At 40.7% G+C, this 18,740-nt stretch overlaps 1 protein-coding gene across 4 annotated transcripts in view; it reads right to left on the bottom strand.

Moving 5' to 3' along the window:
- The window catches only part of GOLIM4 (golgi integral membrane protein 4), an 80,553-nt gene that overhangs the window by 31,235 nt on the left and 30,578 nt on the right, over positions 1-18,740 (bottom strand). For all 4 annotated transcript variants that reach the window (XM_036850068.1, XM_036850070.1, XM_036850069.1 and 1 more), the window contains exons 2-3: positions 1,707-1,781; positions 376-425 (exon numbers count right to left, since the gene is read on the bottom strand). In XM_036850068.1, the coding sequence (XP_036705963.1) occupies positions 376-425; positions 1,707-1,781 (125 nt within the window). The remainder of the gene's footprint in view (positions 1-375; positions 426-1,706; positions 1,782-18,740) is intronic.

Raw genomic sequence — 18,740 nt, forward strand, 5'->3', positions numbered from 1 at the left:
AACGTCGTGCAAAGGCAAATGAAAATAAATATCACATTCTGTAGAAAAGAGAGACTACAAATGAATAAATGAGTGAATAAAAATAATCTCTTTATGGTTGAACATTAAGGTTATTTCCAATTTATCACTATCACAGTAATGTGACAAACAAAGGAAGGTAGGTTTTAAAAGAACAGTTTTTAGGTCTTCCTCTGAGAATCTCTTGGGAAGGAAGGAAGGAAAGGAGAGAGGAAGGGAGGGAGGGAAGGAGGGAGGCAGGGAAATGTATTTCAGCCCTTCAATCCTAATGATCAACAGAGTAAAAGGTTTTGCGCTGTATTTCCCCCTCTTTCAAGTTTCGTGAAATAAAAAATTAAGGGAGAAAAAAAAACTCACCCTTCCCTTATTTAGTGTTTCTTGTGCTTCTAATTTATAAACCAGAAAATCTAGAAAATACAAAATGGAGAAAAGAGAGTAAAAGTTAATTCACTGTGGCATTTTTAGACATCTAAAAGAACATAGGCGTACTTTACTCAGACCTAAAAAAATGTTTCAGGTTTAAAACAATCTACTTGGTGACTTATATACTTTGTCTTTTAATGCTTTAGAAAGAGTTGAAAAAAACTGTTATATAATTTTCCTCTTTACCTTAAAGTTGTGAGTCTTGAATCAACAAAATACACACTATAACCAGCTGATTAAAAGTGCATTTAGAATGTGTACTTGGTGATGAACTGTCCATGAAATTAAGGAGAAAAAAAAATGAAGTGCACCTAAGGACAGAGATGATTTATTGCCAGCCACTAGATGGCACACGAAAATCATTCAGGACCTGAAAAGGAAATCAAGCTGTGCAAACCATCTTTAATGCTCTTAAAGCTTTATTATCCACTAGATGGCTCTATAAAATCACCCTGCTTTCCAAGACAAGGGAAATCCAAATCCTATCAAAGCATTTTAATGATCTTAAACATCTCAGTAAAACATCCTAGCCCACACTGCCCTCCTCTGTTCTCCCTCCTTCTACCTCACACCAAGGTAATCAGACGGAACACCTCACTTCAATCTCAAGATTTACCAAAAAGATGAATAAATAAAAATAGAATGCAGGTAATTTCAAATCACAACCTGTATAAGCTCCATGCTTTATAGAAAAACTCTGATAAAAATCAACAGCATTGCCTAATACCTGTGCTAAATGTTAATTTTTCAAACCAAACCAATCAGTTGTGCCAGTAAAGCCTTTAGCACAAGATGAAAACAGGTGTATAACTTAAAAGACATCATACGATAAGATCAATTCATTACGTTCTAAATGTACATGTATACGTATATGTTTATATAACGTTTGTCATATTCTGGACAATGCATGCTGTTACTTTCCTGGATGCCTGTGGACAGAAGTTTCAGGTGTTAGTAACGTATGCACTGATAATATTCAAAGAAAAACTGTGTGTTATTTCCAAAGCAATACATATAACCAATATATGAATGACCTCAAAGTGACACCAACTGAATGAAAGATTCTAAATCTAGTCTTGAGCAGGAATTATTTTGTCGCACAACGTATAGCATATTGCTTGGTATCTCCTTCTCCATCCACCAAATAAAACTGACTTTGGGTGATTTGAAAAATTTCTTAGCAAAAAAATAGTAAAGCAAGTACGTGAGGCTTCAAAGAAGAGTATGATTAAAAACACAGAACACAAATTACATTATTTATTTACCTTCCTTCGCTTTCTTATGTTCAAGTCTTTCCTTTTGCAAGGATTTCTCTAATCTTGATCTGTGTTCATACACAACTGGAAAAAAAAAAGTTAAAACTTATCTTCAAAGAATTAGAAATTCTAAGGTAAAATTAACATCAATTTTCAAAACAGGAAGAAGACAGCTTAGAGTCCTTTCACAGTTAAAATTAAAATGTATGCATTTTAAGTTCCACATTCTTGGTAGAAGATGGAAACGATAATAGACATAATTCTGGGCTGACTCCTATGCGGTCTGCCCCTCTGTAAAACCAGCACTCTGGAAGAGGCTTCCACCTTCTTGGCCAGCTCCTTGCCCTCCTGCTTCTGGAACATGAGTCTCTGTGAGGTTCCAGGTCTCCTCCCGGACAAGCGTGTCCACGCTCACGACTTCAGCCAACATCTACACAGCATTGACCCTCACATCTGTGTGTCCAGCTCCCACCTCTCTCTCAGGTGCTAGGAGAGGATTTCCAGCCAGATATCCCATAAGTACTGCCAAGTCAACATGAGCTGAGTGAGTCTCAGTTAAAGATGCCTGGGTGGGTGAGGAAACCTCAGCAGCATACTAAGGTTTGCTGAAAGAAGAGGTGGATTCCACCATGTCAGGAAAAACTTAGGTAAGATAGCCACAGAGATGAAGGAGGGAAAGACTCTCCCCACTAAGGAACCTATACAAGTGCCCACAAAGGAACAAGTCAGGTTTACATCTGCCATGGCAGGAAACCCAAGGCAAACTGATGTCCTGCTGTAGAACCTTCCTGCACTTTACCAACTCCACCTCCCCCATCTACTCTGAATTAGCTGGAGTTGCCTGGTGAGTCGGGAAGAGAGAGCAGATGTGTTAGGGGGAAAACAGGCAGAAGCCCATCGGGACTCTCTCCCCCACTACAGGTTTCACATCTACAGCAAATGGGAGCTGCAAGAGTGCTAGAAGCTTTACCTTTAAATGAAAAAAATATGTATTACTGCACTGGACTAGACCAGACATGATCCTTACTAAACTAAGACTGTGTTTATGGATAAAAGTTACTGGAAGATTTTTTTTGACCTGAGAGAAGCTGAAAAGTAGTGAAGTCTGTCTTAGATTTCACGCAGGGACAGAAAACCCAGCTCCGCAGAGTGGTTGGAATAGGGGAGAGGAGGGGAGAGGCAGAGAGAACAAAGTTACGTTTCTGACGCGCCCTTTAATCCTGTTTGTTCAGCATTATGGTCACAAATGATCTCATTCCCTGCAAGCTCAGCCAAGCCCGTCACTTGGTTCTTTTACCATCCCTAGCTCCCCATGACTCCCAAAGATACAATTCAATCACCAGTCACTGACTGTCCGCCGTCCAGTGCATACAACTGCCCGACACTGCTGGCCGCCTAAAGTTGCCGTGGTCCCAGCAACTCCCCTCCCTGACATCTGCTTGTTGCCGATGGACCCCCTGCCCCGTCCCTCCCCCCACCCTTTCCCCACTGCCACCCCTGCCAGTTACCAGCTATCTCTGCCCTCCTTCCAACACGCCCATCATCTCCAGGGTCCTTCCCCTTCTCCCAACACTGCACCTCTCATCTTGGCGTCCCATAGAAACCTGACATTCCCAGGGCTCCATCTACGACTCCCACAGCCCCTCGCTCTCCTCACACCTCTGCTAACATCTCAGCCTAGAACTCCTAGAAGGCCTGCCGCCACCCAAACTGGTGTGGTGTCGTCCCCTGATGGCATGCCTGCCCCAAACTCATCTTTCCCCTCAATTCAGCGTCCCATTAGTCATTGAAATAATGACCTGCTCCATTCCCTTTCTCCACTTGGGTTCCTATTCCATTCACCAGATGATCCCTCCCCCTCCCCCAGTGCTATTATTACAAAGGGATCTAATCCAGCTCCACATTTATTGAGCTGCTGCGATGGACCTGGCACCATATTATGAGTAGAAATGCAAAATGAATAGACATGGGCCTTGGCCTCAAGAAGCTCTAGTCCAACACAGGAGATAGATTAGGTAATTTTAAATAATTAGAGCTAAATGCATTTGGCATAATGAAATGAAAACAGGCAGAAGCCCATCGGGACTCTTTCACCCAGTGAAAGAGAGGGATGAGCTCTGGATGGGAGAGGAGCGAGGGGAGATTCTCAGAGGCGACAATCTCTTGGCTGGCTTTGAGAGTGAAGAACAAGTTGGCAGATGGGAGCACCACAGGAGAAAGGCACTGCTGGAAGACACATCACAGGGGCAAAGACACAGAGGTGCTGAAATCGGACTAAAGGCAGCTGTGTTCCAAAAAGCTTGGTTCCAAGTCCATTGTTGAGAAATTAGACTTTTTTCAACCATATAGGTGTACAGTATATAAGTCTCTCGGCCAATTCCTGAAAGCCTATTAAAACCAAGAGGTTCCTTGGATTGGTACTAACACTACCATCTTGAATGACATTTGGAATGAGGGAGGGAAAACAAAGACTAGTGCTGTGGAACCTCACCAAGCCAAACCCAGAACTGCCTGCTCACAGTCTTTGAGAATGTCCGTCAGGTAGTGGAGGCTTACAGGGGAATAGATAAATTACAATGTTATCATGATATACACAGGCAAGAACAGGATGCCATGGGAACACCTAAGCTCCCCAGCTGGAAGAAAAAACACTCCCTCATCTCCAATCCACTGGCCAAAGTTCCCACGGTCTGGGAAGAAGGTCACAGGAACATAAACATGCCGGGTAATAGGGAATCTGGGTGCACTAATTGGACATATTGCAGACAATTTCAGCAAGCATGTACATCACTTTCAAAGAAGGGTCAACAGGCAAAGTAGTCAAGATCTTGCTCTAATGGAGTCAAAAGTGGCAGCAGGGGTCCTGAGTCTAGGGGGCTCCTGAATGGGGGTCAGGACCATTATGGGGAGACAATCCAGCCTAGCAACACCCAAGATAACAACAACAACAAAACCCAGCAGCAGCACAGCCAAGAAAACATATGTGGGGGACTGCTCACCACCATCCCCAGCCACCTTAGACTCTAGATGTTAACTATTATCATGGAAGGGTAAGGATGGCGGCAAACGTTGTAGTTACAACTTTTAATCCTGTGAAATTCTTCCTGACTTAATAAGATACGGCAGCAGTCACTCAACGTCACGTGGTACTTGGTGACGGCGGAACGCTTACCTTTGGTTTAGGCAGCAGAAAACTCATCTGCAGGATTTCATCTTCGATAAGGGCAGAGGGTCCACTAGATCCCACCTAGCGGAGAGGGGGTGTGGGGACTGGGGTGAGGAGTGCTCTATGTGGGGGGTAGGGGAGACGGTGCTCCATGCTTTACTCTCTTCCCTACGATTCAGCCAGGAGGATAATGTGCCAACAGCTGGTCCAAAGTCCCCATCGACCAAACTGTCTTTTACAGTTGTATGTATAATGGGGATTTACACATTCGACATCTTAAGAGCAGCGTGTCTCAAGAGCTAGAAGATCCTAGGATACACAGTTAGAAACTTTCCTAAATCACCTAAAGAGATGCTATACAATGTCCACAAAGAGGAGAGCATGTTTATGGATTACAGTCCGCATCCAAAGGTCTTGGGAAATCTGAGACTAGTCACGAATCCATAAAATGGCATCACTCATAGCGTGACCTAAGGCATGAATAACGTGCTTTTGCAAATGCAGCAGAAAAAAGATGTGGTAAACAGGAATAGAGGCTGAATGTGAGGAACCGTGAGGTAACTGTACGATTAATATTATCTTACTCAGAACTGGCCATTATGACAGCCACCAGCTTTAGTCCTGATATACAACCTAAGAATTCAGCAATGGTTTGAGGGATGGAGAATATCACCGAGGAGGAAGGTGAGAGAATGGGGCAGCAGTGACTGACGGAAAGCTGGAGAAGTGCTCAGAAAAAGGAAAAAAAAAAAAACCCAAAACCGAAAAGGAACCTTAAACTATAGGTTGAGGAAAGCACGTTAGGTAAAGGAAAGTGAGAGTAAAAATTAACCCTTAGAATTGGAAACTCTAGAAAGAATGGGAGAAGGAAAGAGGCAGGCGGTACCTAAAGGTTGAGAGCACAGACTCTGGTGTCTGGGTTCAAGTCCCAGATCCATTCCTTATGGGGAGAGTTGCTGAACTTCTTTGTGCTTCAGTTTCCTTATATGGTACATGGGAATAAAAACAGTGCCCATCCCTTTGGGTGATGTCAGGGCTAAATGAGTTAATTTACGTGAAGTGCTTCAAACATGGCAGGGCACAGAGTAAATGCCAGAAAAATACTAAAATATTTTTTCAGCTATCTGTGATGGCTTAAAAGTGCCAGAGGATGAATCAGGTGATTCCCTGAGCTCTTTCAACCCTACAATTAAAGTCTAATAATAACAAAGTAATACACATATATATTGAGAGAGAGACTTGAAACAGCAATGAAATACTGATCTCAGTTTTCTGTTACTTAAAAAAAAAATTCCCTTAAAATGGGGGGAGGGTTGCAAATAATCATTCTAATAGCTTAGTAAAACCTATAAGCCTATTTTCTAATAAAAACTGAAGAACAGCGAAATGGACCAGATAGAATCTTTGTGTTCTTGTGGCTCTTCTAGAAAATTTCCCTATCAATTAAACACACACACACACACACACACACACACACACACACACACACACACACACACACACTACCCTTAATTCTTTAGCATGCATTCTCCAGGCTCTGGGGCTGGTGATTTATCTAGATAGGTTTATTTACTGTTTTGCTTAGAAGGAAGATTGCTAATCAATCCCTGTCACCTATCTCTATTTTTCTATTTATACTCTGAAGTCAAGGGCATCAGTCAAGATGAAACCAAACTGCTAGAACCTTTGCAACAAAAAAGGTATATAATTAATATTCTCAAAGCACCCATCAGGTTCAAGAAAAAAATAAGTATAAAAATAATGGTTCAATCTCGGCATTCAAGATCATTAATGCAGACCAACACTACAACGGGGATAGGATGTGAATCATAAGAACTCATGAGAGAAAGATGAAAATCCACAATACTCATCATCTCCCCTGCTTACTGACAAGGAGTTTAATATTTTCCATGCAGTCAAGTGTGGAAAGAGTTTTTATTTCCCCCTTAACTCACTCAAGAGTTTAAAAATATGCCAGCTTCCGACAGCAATTTTCCATTTTAACTCTGACTTCCATCCGAAAGGCACAGAGAAATTAGGTGCATGCATCCACATAGGGGTAAAATATACATCTATGACATTTCATCCATGACAAAGTGCTCCAATTCAGAATTAGAAAACAACAGTTTAAAATTAGACAGAAAACACTGCTAAGTGTTTTAACACCTTAAGCCAAGAGAGGGCAAGGTTTCTTTGGCAGAAGCAACGGCCTGTGAAATTTTGCTTTCAGTCCTGACGACAACACAGGGTTTTATCTTTATTTAAAAAACACACACAACCGAGTCTTGGTATGAAAGGCACACAATTCAACTTGTGAAAACACTGATTTTCGAGTACCTTTATCATTTTACAGGTGATAAAAATTAAAATGAACAAATTTGTGTTTTAATAATTGTGGCTGAAGATCTTTAAGTAGGATAGCAAGAGTGATGACAAAAAAGGAAAATAAATTGAAATCGCTATAGTTCTCAGAAGATAATACCCTTGAGGTTTTGCTTTATTTTGGTTTTTTAGGCCTAAAATCGTAGATATTTATTATGTCTTTACGAACAGTTCTCAACTGTGGTTCTAACTGGCCAGAAGTGGGCTGGAGGCCAGCCACTTGCCCACCCACCTCCTCCACTGCACCATGAGTGGGTAATTAACATGAAGACAACATCATAGATACAGTTTTGCAATTATCTTTCCTTCCTTCTTTCATAATTTCACCTCATAAGAGGTCTGAGAAAGAATACCAAAGATCTTCTTAGAAAACAACCCATATAAAACAAGTGAAAAGACAAAAGAAGGGGGACACCTATTACCATTTTGAGGATCACACCGGATCCCCCTCCAGCCCCTGTGAGTGGGCAAAGGTGCCCCTAAGGCTCTTCTTTGGTGTCTCCACCCCACTCTTTCCACAAAGTCTGCCCCATCCTCCTGACTCATGGAGCGTTTTTCTCACAGGTAACTCCTAAAACATTAAGTCCAGCTTTGGCTTCTCACCCCATTCCGGTTTTACAACTTCCAGTACAAGTCAACCTTTCCGGTCTGCTCAACCATTGATGGCTGAATTGAATTATGGTTAGTTCCCTTGGTCACATTGCAGGCCTGGGGGCAAAACCTCCCAATGGCTTCCCGTCACGCCTTGGGCGAAACCCACAGCCCTCACGAGGCTTCACCCCATCGTCCATCCTGCTCCAGCCCCAGCGGCCTCCTCACTATTCCCCGAACATGCCAGGCGAGCTCTCACTTCAGCACCTCACGCTGCCGCTTCCTGGCAGCCCCGCGGCTCCTCCTCCAGGTATCTGTGCAACTAGCTCCCTCACTTCCCTCAGATCTTTACTAGAAAGATACCTCCTCATCAGATCCTTTCCTGGACAACCTATCTGAGACTGCCACCTGCTTCCCACCCTCAACACTTCCAGGCTCCCTGCCCACTTCATTTTTCTCCTTAGTCCTTAACTCTTTCTACTAAATTTTTTACTTTTGGGGGTCTTATTTTTGCCTTTCTATCTCACTAGAATATAAGCTCAGTCAGGGCAAGAATTTCTGGTTTGATTTATTTCTGTGTTGTATCCCTGTTACAGTGAGTTATAGGCATTCAACAGATAATGAATGAATGAATGAACTATGGGTGCCATGAAGGCTGGGATTGGCTAGCTCCTCTTTCCTTCTCTTCTATATTCCCAACCCTCACTACCACTTCAGTTCCAATCCCCCAGCTCCTAATATCTAGTGGTATTCAATAATTCTTGTGAAATAAATGAATGCATTTAGAAGCTATTTCATTCTCTTCCTCATTTGCCTGCCATCCTTTAAGTCCCAGCATTTTTAACTGAATTTCCATATTTGTTGGCTCATTAGTACTCACATATCCCAGAGAATAGACAGCTAACAGAATAGAGATTAAATATAAATTTATCTGTTGATGTATAGGCTCATAAGATTAGCATTAGTTAAATCACAGCCCTGAAATATAGAAGTTTTCAGAATGCTGAGAGAAAAAAAGGACAGTCTGATTAGGTATTTTTCCACTTCATGGCAATTGCTGTATTTTTTTTTTTTTTACTGCACAATAAAGTTCCTATAATAGTTCACGAAGTGTCTATTTTTAAGTTTGCTAATGCATACAGTTTATGAAGTCATTTAAATGGAATTTTAACCATGATTTGAATTGGTGCCTAACTGCCTTTCTTATTTTGGATAAAACTATACGAAGGCTTTCCCTCATGACACTATCTAATTGAGATTCGGCTTTTTCAAACAAGTATTATATTAGCTGACTTAAGATATATGTCTTCACACAAGTCTTTTTCTTGGCATTCTTTTGAGTGGTGAGCTACTAATAATTCTACTCTTAGCTGCTCAGAGCTATCATAGCACCAGCAGTATTCCAGGCCCCTTGGGAGACACTAAAGTACAGGCATTACTCTTATAAAAAGCTTCTAATCAACAAATTTGGGTTGTGAGAGGAGGCTAAGACAGTTAAAACAGTAAGAAGACAATCAGAGCTCACCAAAGGTTAGGTAAGCCAGGATGACAGAATGACCTGCTGAGCCAGCAGATTTTTACATATAATCTCTTGGTAAGCTAAGAGAAAAATTATCCTCCTGTCCCATGAAAATGCGGGACCCAACAAAGTAAAAGTTACATTCTCAAAGGCATGAATAAGTACATATGCGTATACATTAGAAACTTACGAATTCACAGTAATAGAAGTAAAAGTTATTCTAAAATCAGATGTATATAAATAGACCCTCTAGAGTAATGTGCTTATCTAGCAATCAGATTTCAGCTGGACTGCATCACAGCATTTCAAGAAATAATGCATGAGAGAGAAGATTAGGTTTCTGGTCACCCAAAACTGATGCAAGGGTATATAAGAATGCTCTTCAGATGGGCTAAAATAGGCAAAAGCACATTGGTTTTATAATGGGACTGAGAATTTATGCATAAACTTTTCAAAATCGATGTGCTTGAACCAAACATAAAAGACATTTAATTTTCTTAAGTTATCTGATTTCTTCATGGAAACCTGCCTCTACGGACACTTCAAGTAATGCCAGCAACTTTGCTGGCATTTTTTAGGGAAAAACCTAACATCCAGGACTCAAGTATCAACCCTGTTGTATAAACCTGCACCTCGGGACTTCCCTGGTGGTGCAGTGGTTAAGAATCCGCCTGCCAATGCAGGGGACACGGGTTCGAGCCCTGGTCCGGGAAGATCCCACATGCCGCGGAGCAACTAAGCCCGTGCGCCACAACTACTGAGCCTGCGAGCCACAACTACTGAGCCCATGTGCTGCAACTACTGAAGCCCGCGCGCCTAGAGCCAGTGCTCCGCAACAAGAGAAGCCACCGCAGTGAGAAGCCCGCGCACCGCAACGAAGAGTAGCTCCCACTCGCCACAACTAGAGAAAGCCCATGTGCAGCAACAAAGACCCAACGCAGCCAAAAATAAATATTAAATAAATAAATAAATTTTTTAAAAAAACACCTGTATCTCAGAGAATACACACAACTCAGGGAGGATGAGCTGGGCTGCAACTGGCTTCTCCTTCAAACCAATGAAGCAGTACACAAGCAACCCCAGCTTCATCCAAACGCCAGTGTCAAGTTTTCACTTCAAAATGTGAAGGTATGCAACATATCTTGGAAAAGGCTTCATAAAAAACCTGGCTTATAAAGAGATACTATGTAAGGCCTCTTCTCTATTGCATCCTGAATATTACATTCTACAAATCAAACAAATATTCACTGAGCGTTTATTATATGCCAGGCATTGTTCTGATATTTGAGAATATATTGTGAGCACAACAGTAGAAAATATTGCCTTTGGGGAACTCATATTCTGCAGAAAGATGTAAATGATAAACATAATTAAGAGTACATTAGAAGTCAGTGAATGCCATGGGGAGAAAAGAACGGAGTATAAGAGATTGGAGTTGTGGGAAGGATGGATCAGGTTTCACTTTTAAATAGGGTGGTCAAGACAGGATTCACTGAGAAGGAGACGTTTGAGCCAACACTTGAAAATCGTGGTGAAGGAGTTAGTACTACAGACGCCTCAGGGCAAGTGTTCCAGATAGAAAGAACAGGAAGTGCAAAAGCTCTACAGTGCAACCATACCTGGGATGTTCTAAGAAAAGCAGGGAGGCCAGAACAACTGACGCAGAGTGAGCCTAGAAGGTCAAAGGGTGAAGGTGGGGAAGGCGTCAGATGGCGATGGGTCTTGTAGGACCTCATGAAGACTTGACTTTTACTCTGAGAGAAATGTGGAGCCACTGGAGCATTTTGAGCAGGAACATGTGATGTTAACTTAGATTTTAAAATAATGATCACTCTGACCCAAGATGCAAGCGGGAAAGCTAGTCGCAAGCTTCTGCAGTCACGCAGGCCCGAGTGTAACGGGAGAGTAGGACCGTGTGCAAGCTGCAGCCGATTCTGAATTTAAACTGAAGGTAAAACCAGCACATGTAATCAGCTGAGATGGGGAAAGCCACCGTGGACTAGGTTTATGAGGAAGATCGGGAGTAAGACTTCACTGACTACAGAGTGGTTTACTCAGCCTGCAGGAGTCAGTCTAGATTCCCAGAGGCAACATTTGTGCGGATGTTTCCTTCCAATGGAGGAGAATAACCCAGACAGTGGACAGAGAACATGTAAGAGCACTGAGGCAAAAACAAAATCAACCTGTTTGTAGTATTCCTCAAACTTCCCTGAAAATAAGAATAACCTGGAGTGCTTGTTCATCACACAGATTCCTGGGGCCCCACTGGAAGCTACTGAAGCAGAATTTCCAGGGAAGAGCCTTGATAATCTGAATATTTAGCAAGTGTGCCTCGACACCCGCCCAACGCCTGTTCCCCAAGACCCTTCAAAGGGGAGTTCTGGAAACACTCTGTTTAGCATAGCATCGATAGGAAGGTAGGTAATCAGGGAGGGGAGAGAATGAATGGGATAGGGCTACAATTGACTTGATCAGATCTGCGTATAGAAAATAACTTTATGGGTAGCACGGAAGACAGAGTAGAGGATCTGAGAGAGAGGAGAGGTTGATGGATCAGTTAGGAGGTCACCTCAATAACTTCCATATTGCCCCAATATAAGATGATGTCCAGTTCTGCCAAGAAGATAATCCGATTTTAAAAAAAAGTTGATTTCTTTTCCAACTGGAATATACAAAATTTTAGAGGAGTGAAAATGAGTGGGAAGTGAAAAAGAATATGAACAGACGCTTAAGGATATCCTAATGGTGGTTAAATATTTGAAAAATTGGTCAGCTGGGTTAAGTCATCAGGGAAATCAAGTTAAAATCATAACGTAATACCACTATTCTCCCCTCAAAATGACTAAAATAAAAAAGACAGAAAGTACCGAGCTGGCAAGAATATGGAGAAAGGCGCCCTCCTACCTTGTTGATGGGCGTGGAGCTTGGTACAACCACTTCAGAAACCTGTTTGCCAGCACCCATCAGAGCTGACGAGGGGTATCCCGTGTGGTCTATAATCCCACTCCCACATAGGTACCCAAGCCAATGCAGGCATGCAGTCACCGGAAGTCACAGAGGAGACTCAGAAGAACAAGACTCTTCACAACCCTCCCCAACTGGAAACAACACAAACATCTATCACCGGAGGATGGATAAGGTGTGGTTGTTCATAAAATGAAATAACCACTCAGCAACGTGGAGAAACCGAATGAAGCGACACTTGAGTTTCACAAACATAATGTTGAGGAAAGAAGCCAGACAGGAAAGTGGCGCTTACTGAATGAGTCTGTTTACAGAAAATTCAAAAATAAGCGAAACTAGTCCGTGGCGAGAGGAGGAAGGACCTGTTCACACCGTGCCTACTGGCAGTGGGAGGTGCACAGGCAGTTCCCAGAAGACCGCAGGAGGGCGCATTTTTGGGTGCTGGCAACTGTCTGATTCCTGGTCTGATTCCACACTGTCTGCTTTGTGAGAATTCACTGAGCTCCATACGTAGGATTCATGTACTTTTCTGAATGTACAAGTGTTTACGTAAGATCATGGTCCTTGTTATTTTCAGTTACATAAGTGAAATTAATAGGGAAATATAAAACATTTAGATAGGTCACTTTTGTCCCTCCATCCGCGTCTCCCCAATTTGATTCAAACTCTTCACAGGCATGTCTGACATCTGCGTCTGCATCACCTCAGGTCAGCATTTTAGTCCTCTGACAGTTTTCTGAAGCACACCCATCTTCACTGGAATACAGCATTAGTGGAATCTCTGTCTGATGCGGTCACTGGAAATGTCCTAAGTCACATATATTTGGTAAAAATTAGGATAGCTGACATCTCCATTTGTCTTGGAGGTGCAGATTCATGCTTTTGGTAGCCCTAACTCCTGAACGTATTGGGGGTGTTTTTGTTTTGTTTTGTTTTTGCAGGGGTGGGGAGGGTAGTGAAATGGCTTATTTATAAAGATATTTTGCATTTACCATTGTGAGATCACATTCCTGGGAATAAATACCCACACTATCTTAAATGTTGCCACATCCTTTAAAAACAAAAAAAAGATTTTTGTCAGGTGCCCTTCATAAATATCTAGTCGCATTAAACGAGGCCCTTTTGGGCCAGTGTGTCTCCCTCACACAGTGCTCTGTGGTTTAAAATAAAGCAATTGGGAGAGCTCCCAGAAATAGCAGAGGCTTTATGCTCACTCCAGTACAACGAGACCCCCTCTTTTCTGAGGAGTAGTTTTGCAGGAGGAAGGGAATCTAGCTTTGTAATATTCAAGTATATGCAGTAATTATTGATGGAGGGAGGGGAATGCACAGAAGCAAAATGTATTTAAGCAATAAATGCAAAATGCCTCAGTGACTGACTCAAAGTACGTTATCAAAGTGGATCCAAGGATGGTGCAAAGATTTCCGGCTTATGCTACTGCGTGAAAGGAGGGTCCAGGACCAAGGAGGACAGTGGGAGCTCTGTGGGCGGGAGCAGGGCATCACGCACCCTGCATCCCACGTTGGACACCTTTAATGCTTGAGAGGGATACCAAGATAGTGCAGGGAAGTAGGAAGAGTAATCTAAGAAACACTCAAGTTGCTAGTAGCCAGAAGGTCACTGCTGGGAAGGTCTATTTCATTATCACTTACAAGTCTAAGAAGACCCAACACAAGGACCCCTTTGAGGTAAACCCCAGCCTACCCTCCACAGCCACCTTGTACGTTTCTTGACATTTTTTTTGTCCCACAACTAAACTGCTTAACTACTTATACCAATTACCACTGAGGGAACTTAAGAAGATAAGATACTGTGGGGACAAAGTCAACACCAGATGTCTAAAACCTGCTTCACCAGTTTGATTAGAATTCTTAGTGATATCCTGCATTCTCTTTCCATTTTTGGACATTTTAAGCTCTCCTTTGAGATAGGAGTATAATTAGGTATGATTTCTTTTCTTTCCTTATATTTGCTACAGAACAATGAATATTTTCAGTTTGCTAAGATCATATGTGACTCTAAATAAGAATATCTCCTGCATTGAAATCCTGGGCACTGCCTGATTCGGGGCAAGGGTCATATTTTAATCTCCACTCACTGCACGGGCCCATCAAAGCCCTTAAGAGTAGAAGGCTGAGCTCACTGATTGAGACCCTCCAAGGTCAAATAAAAACATTATCTTTTCTTCATGCTTTAAGAAAGGGTATATTACGTATCAGGACGTGTGGGTTTTAGGGTGATGATGATGTGACATGAGGAGGACGCAGAGGGCTTTGTGAAATTCTGGTGAGTCGCCCTTGAGGTACTGCAATTGTATCGGCCTCCGTCATGTAAACACAGTCACCCACGATGTGAAACCCGACATGTGAGATCAGTGCCCACCTTCACTGTGGTCCCCAGAGGCTTCTCCAGGCAGTACGGATGCCCCACGTCTATTCTTCCGTGGGGGCCTAAGCAAATCTCTATCCGTGGTCTTATTATCATACTTTACATACAGATTTGTCACTCCTACTGTTTTGTGGAATTACTTATGAGAGAGTCAAATCTGTGCAAATTGTCACCCAGCCTTGGGTCTGGTACAAAGTGGATAGCTGCCGATGGTTTATTAAATGACTGAACCAAGATAATCAGCACATGACGTTAACGATGTACTCTTCATACCAATTATTTCACAAAATTTACATATAAAACTTGTACTTGGTTACATATCAAGATGGATTCCTAAGAGTCCAACTTTAAGAAACTTTAAATTTGATACAGCTGACTTATACCAATATAAGCATAGGAATTCATTGGCAACCTCTCAAGGTTTTCTATGAAAGGTAGAGACAATATATCTAATATCTATATTGTTTAAATTGACAAAGTACATGGGGATCTTTGAAAGCACAGTAAAATCAACAGACAGTCCAGATCTGTAGAAAGGTGCATACATAACTGGATGCTAAAAGAAAGAAAAAAATCGTTGATGATACCAGCATTCTAATTAAACTTCCAGTTTTTCTTTTCAACCCATTCCATAGTTAGTATTCACATTAAATCCACTGAAAATGACTTAAGTAGAACTGAGATGGATTAACCTGGAAGAAGAAAAAAAGAGAGAGAAGGAATAAAGAGACAGACTGACAGAGAAATAGACAGAAACAGATGGAGCCAAGAGACAATTTAATGAGAATTTTTCAAGTAATTTAGGGGAAATAACACTGGCCTGAGCCAAGATTCCTGAGCTCCATGCTACCAGACACTAACCAGTTCTGTGCTCACATTTAAGAAACTTCACCTTTCAAATTCTGTTTCCTCAGCAATAAAATGAGGTAGTTGGACATTTGAGTCATCAAGGTCCTTCCAATGCTAAAATTCTAAATATGCATATTTAAAGCAAAGGAGAAGAGTAGGTGGCATCAGCAATACACTAATCATTTCAAAGTGGATTTGTATATTCTCAGTAAAATAAACTTGGGGACTTCCCTGGCCGTCCCAGTGGTTATGACTTCACCTTCCAATGCAGGGGGGTGTGGATTCGATCCCTGGTCATGGAGCTAAGATCCCACATGTCTCATGGCCAAAAAACCAAAACAGAATCAATATTGTAACAAAATTCAATAAAGACTTTAAAAATGGTCCATATCAAAAAAAATCTTTAAAAAATATAAATAAATTTGAATAAGAGAGGAAAGATTCAATTTAGCAGAATGCTGGGAAAGGCTCTGATTTTTTAGGAAAAAGTTTTTGACAAAAGAATACCATTTCAGATTTATCTGTCACCTATGATTTTCAATAAATTGAAAACTATTATATATAAACTAAGACCTTTTGTCATACTTAATGTGTTCTATGGTGGGGCTCTCCTTTTCTATAGGTACAACTCTAAAAGATACAGACACATTATCCTTCTTTGATACTGAATGACTAACAAAAGCAGTAAAGTACATACATCCTTGCTCCTTTTTTTTCCCTGCCTGATTCATGTTTCAATTTGCTCTTTCCCATACTAGGGCATAACCAAGCATATCTGGTGAACAGCCTGGACACAGAGGTGGGAGAATGCAAATATCAGGTATCCTTCAGAATAGGCAGATTTTTGCATGTGTCTACTTGCACATATCTGCAGGCAACACTTCCTGGTGGAACAGGCCAAAGGCTAGAAGTCCAGAGATTTGGGTTTAATTTTTAATCTGAAAGGTATTTATTTAATGTCATACGTTTCATCACTGGTAAAATAAAGGGGCTTAGCAACTGATTTCTGAGGCTTCCTCCAGCTCTAAGATTCTCTGATTCTCTGATGTGGTTTAGCAAGCAAGGACACAGAATCAGAACTGTGGAATGACCTGGATAAATGTTTAAGATCTTACAGCATAATAGCGATGCTCAGAAAGAATGCTGGCTTGACTAGACTAGGGGGACCCAGCGGGGTTATAAAAGAAGACCACAAGAGGAGGGGCAACATCTTTTTTGGCTGAAGGGCTTAAGTCCCTTTTCTTCTGCAAAGTATCTGAAAATGATTAAAATTATTTTGACAGCTGCAAGTAATTGGGAGGTGGGTGAAAACAGGAAGTGCAGGCACAGAATAACCTCACTGGTTCCAGATTCTGACAATTCAATATTTATAGTAATTTGGACAAGAGTAGCTGACATTTATTATTATACTACATTTTGATTTTCAAGTAATATAGCATAAAACTAATTATAACCATAACTTAAAACAAGATTCATTAGCATACTAGACACTTCACCTCTGATGCTATTTCCCCGTTGACAAAGTGTAAATCAGAATTTCTCTGGAAGAGCAAACAGGTATTCCACTAAAGATCTCGGTTCTATTCTTTACCACCTTGGAGATAAATCTGTCACTAAGAGGTTAAATACATTTGCAGATGAGTGTTCATATATTCAGGGGAAAAAAGTGTCCTTTAAGAACCACTTTTGGTAGCAAAACTATGCTTTTATAGTCCTTTACAATTTATATACAAAGAGCTTTTTTACACCCAATTCACATGTAATTTGTGGGGGAACAAGGTGCTAATAAGAAATTACTCCTATCTATTCATTAGAGGATCCAGTGACCTTTCTTTAGCCATTAGCTTAGTACTGAAAAGGCATTTACTTAAGAAGCATTAAACTTTTTAGTGATTTAGTGTACTCTTGTTCCATTATTCTGAATTTCTGGGGAGATACTTCATAAGAAAAGGAATCCATTTATTACGGTAATTTCCTGATTGTCATTCAAGAGACTGTGAGAAAGAAATTATTATCTTTAAATTCACCTTTAAATCATTGATACAACGTGCCCACCACCCCACCATAAAGCTGTATGAATTTAAGTATATAGATAAAAGAAAGGGTTTTTTTTTTGTAATTACTGCTGAATATGAATTATCATAGGAGAATTGGGACAATTTTTAGTTAATATGCATGCTTGGTTCTTTCATCTTTGCTTCAGAATCTTGGGAACTCACTAGGTAAATTTTTTAACATTTTAAAGAACCCACTTTTGAGTTCTACTTTTAATGAAGATAATTTTGTGCTACTTTGTTACTTACTCAATGATGAAATAAAAACTACAGTACTTACAAGTAGTCTATCCCTTCAACACCACAAATTTATGAATTAGGAATTGTAGCTCTTGATCCAAAACAATAAATCTACAAATACACATTAGGCATAAATACATTTAGCAGTATATGTAAGCAAACAAAAAAATAGCACTAAACAGTTATTAAAGTTTTTCTTCTGAGGCTATCAAACACACACACATACACACACACAAGCACACGATATAAAAAACCAAAAACCAAAAAACCCCCAAAAAACAAAAAAACCCTCTGATCTAAACATTGTTGCCAATGTACTGTCAGAGCTCAGTAAATCATCCCCATACTAAAAGCATGAGAGAAAACAACACAGGCATTTGAGGGGGGAAAAAAGGCCCTTACCGATTCCTGTAAGGCAGAAAGGACAATTCTACATTATCAACATGCAAAATATACATGATATTTATCTGAGGTGCAAAAAGGGAGTATTTCCATCATTTCGTCTTTCAGAGTTCATGAATTTGAAAAGAACATAGATAAAAATCTAACAAGAGCACATTCATATTTTCTGGCCTGGTGTTTCACTAGGAATATACAAAAATAACTTTTTAATTCCTTAACTTCATAACTAAGAAATAAAAGATGTTATGAGCTTAATTTCTCACTCTGAATTTAAATGAGTTTATAAAGTATCACTATATATGATATATATCTGATGAAAATATGTATCTGATAATACTGTATTATAGGATTGAAAGAATTTTCACAAGATTTTCCTTACAGTCAATTATCAGAAATTAACCCATGTAAGATAAAGAAAATATTGATAATTCATGGCTGCGTTTTTCTGTTAGGCTTACATTCCTTATTGTGATGGAAAAACCTGAAAG

The sequence above is a fragment of the Balaenoptera musculus genome, chromosome 4 (genome assembly GCF_009873245.2).
Source record: "Balaenoptera musculus isolate JJ_BM4_2016_0621 chromosome 4, mBalMus1.pri.v3, whole genome shotgun sequence".
Lineage (NCBI taxonomy): Eukaryota > Metazoa > Chordata > Mammalia > Artiodactyla > Balaenopteridae > Balaenoptera > Balaenoptera musculus.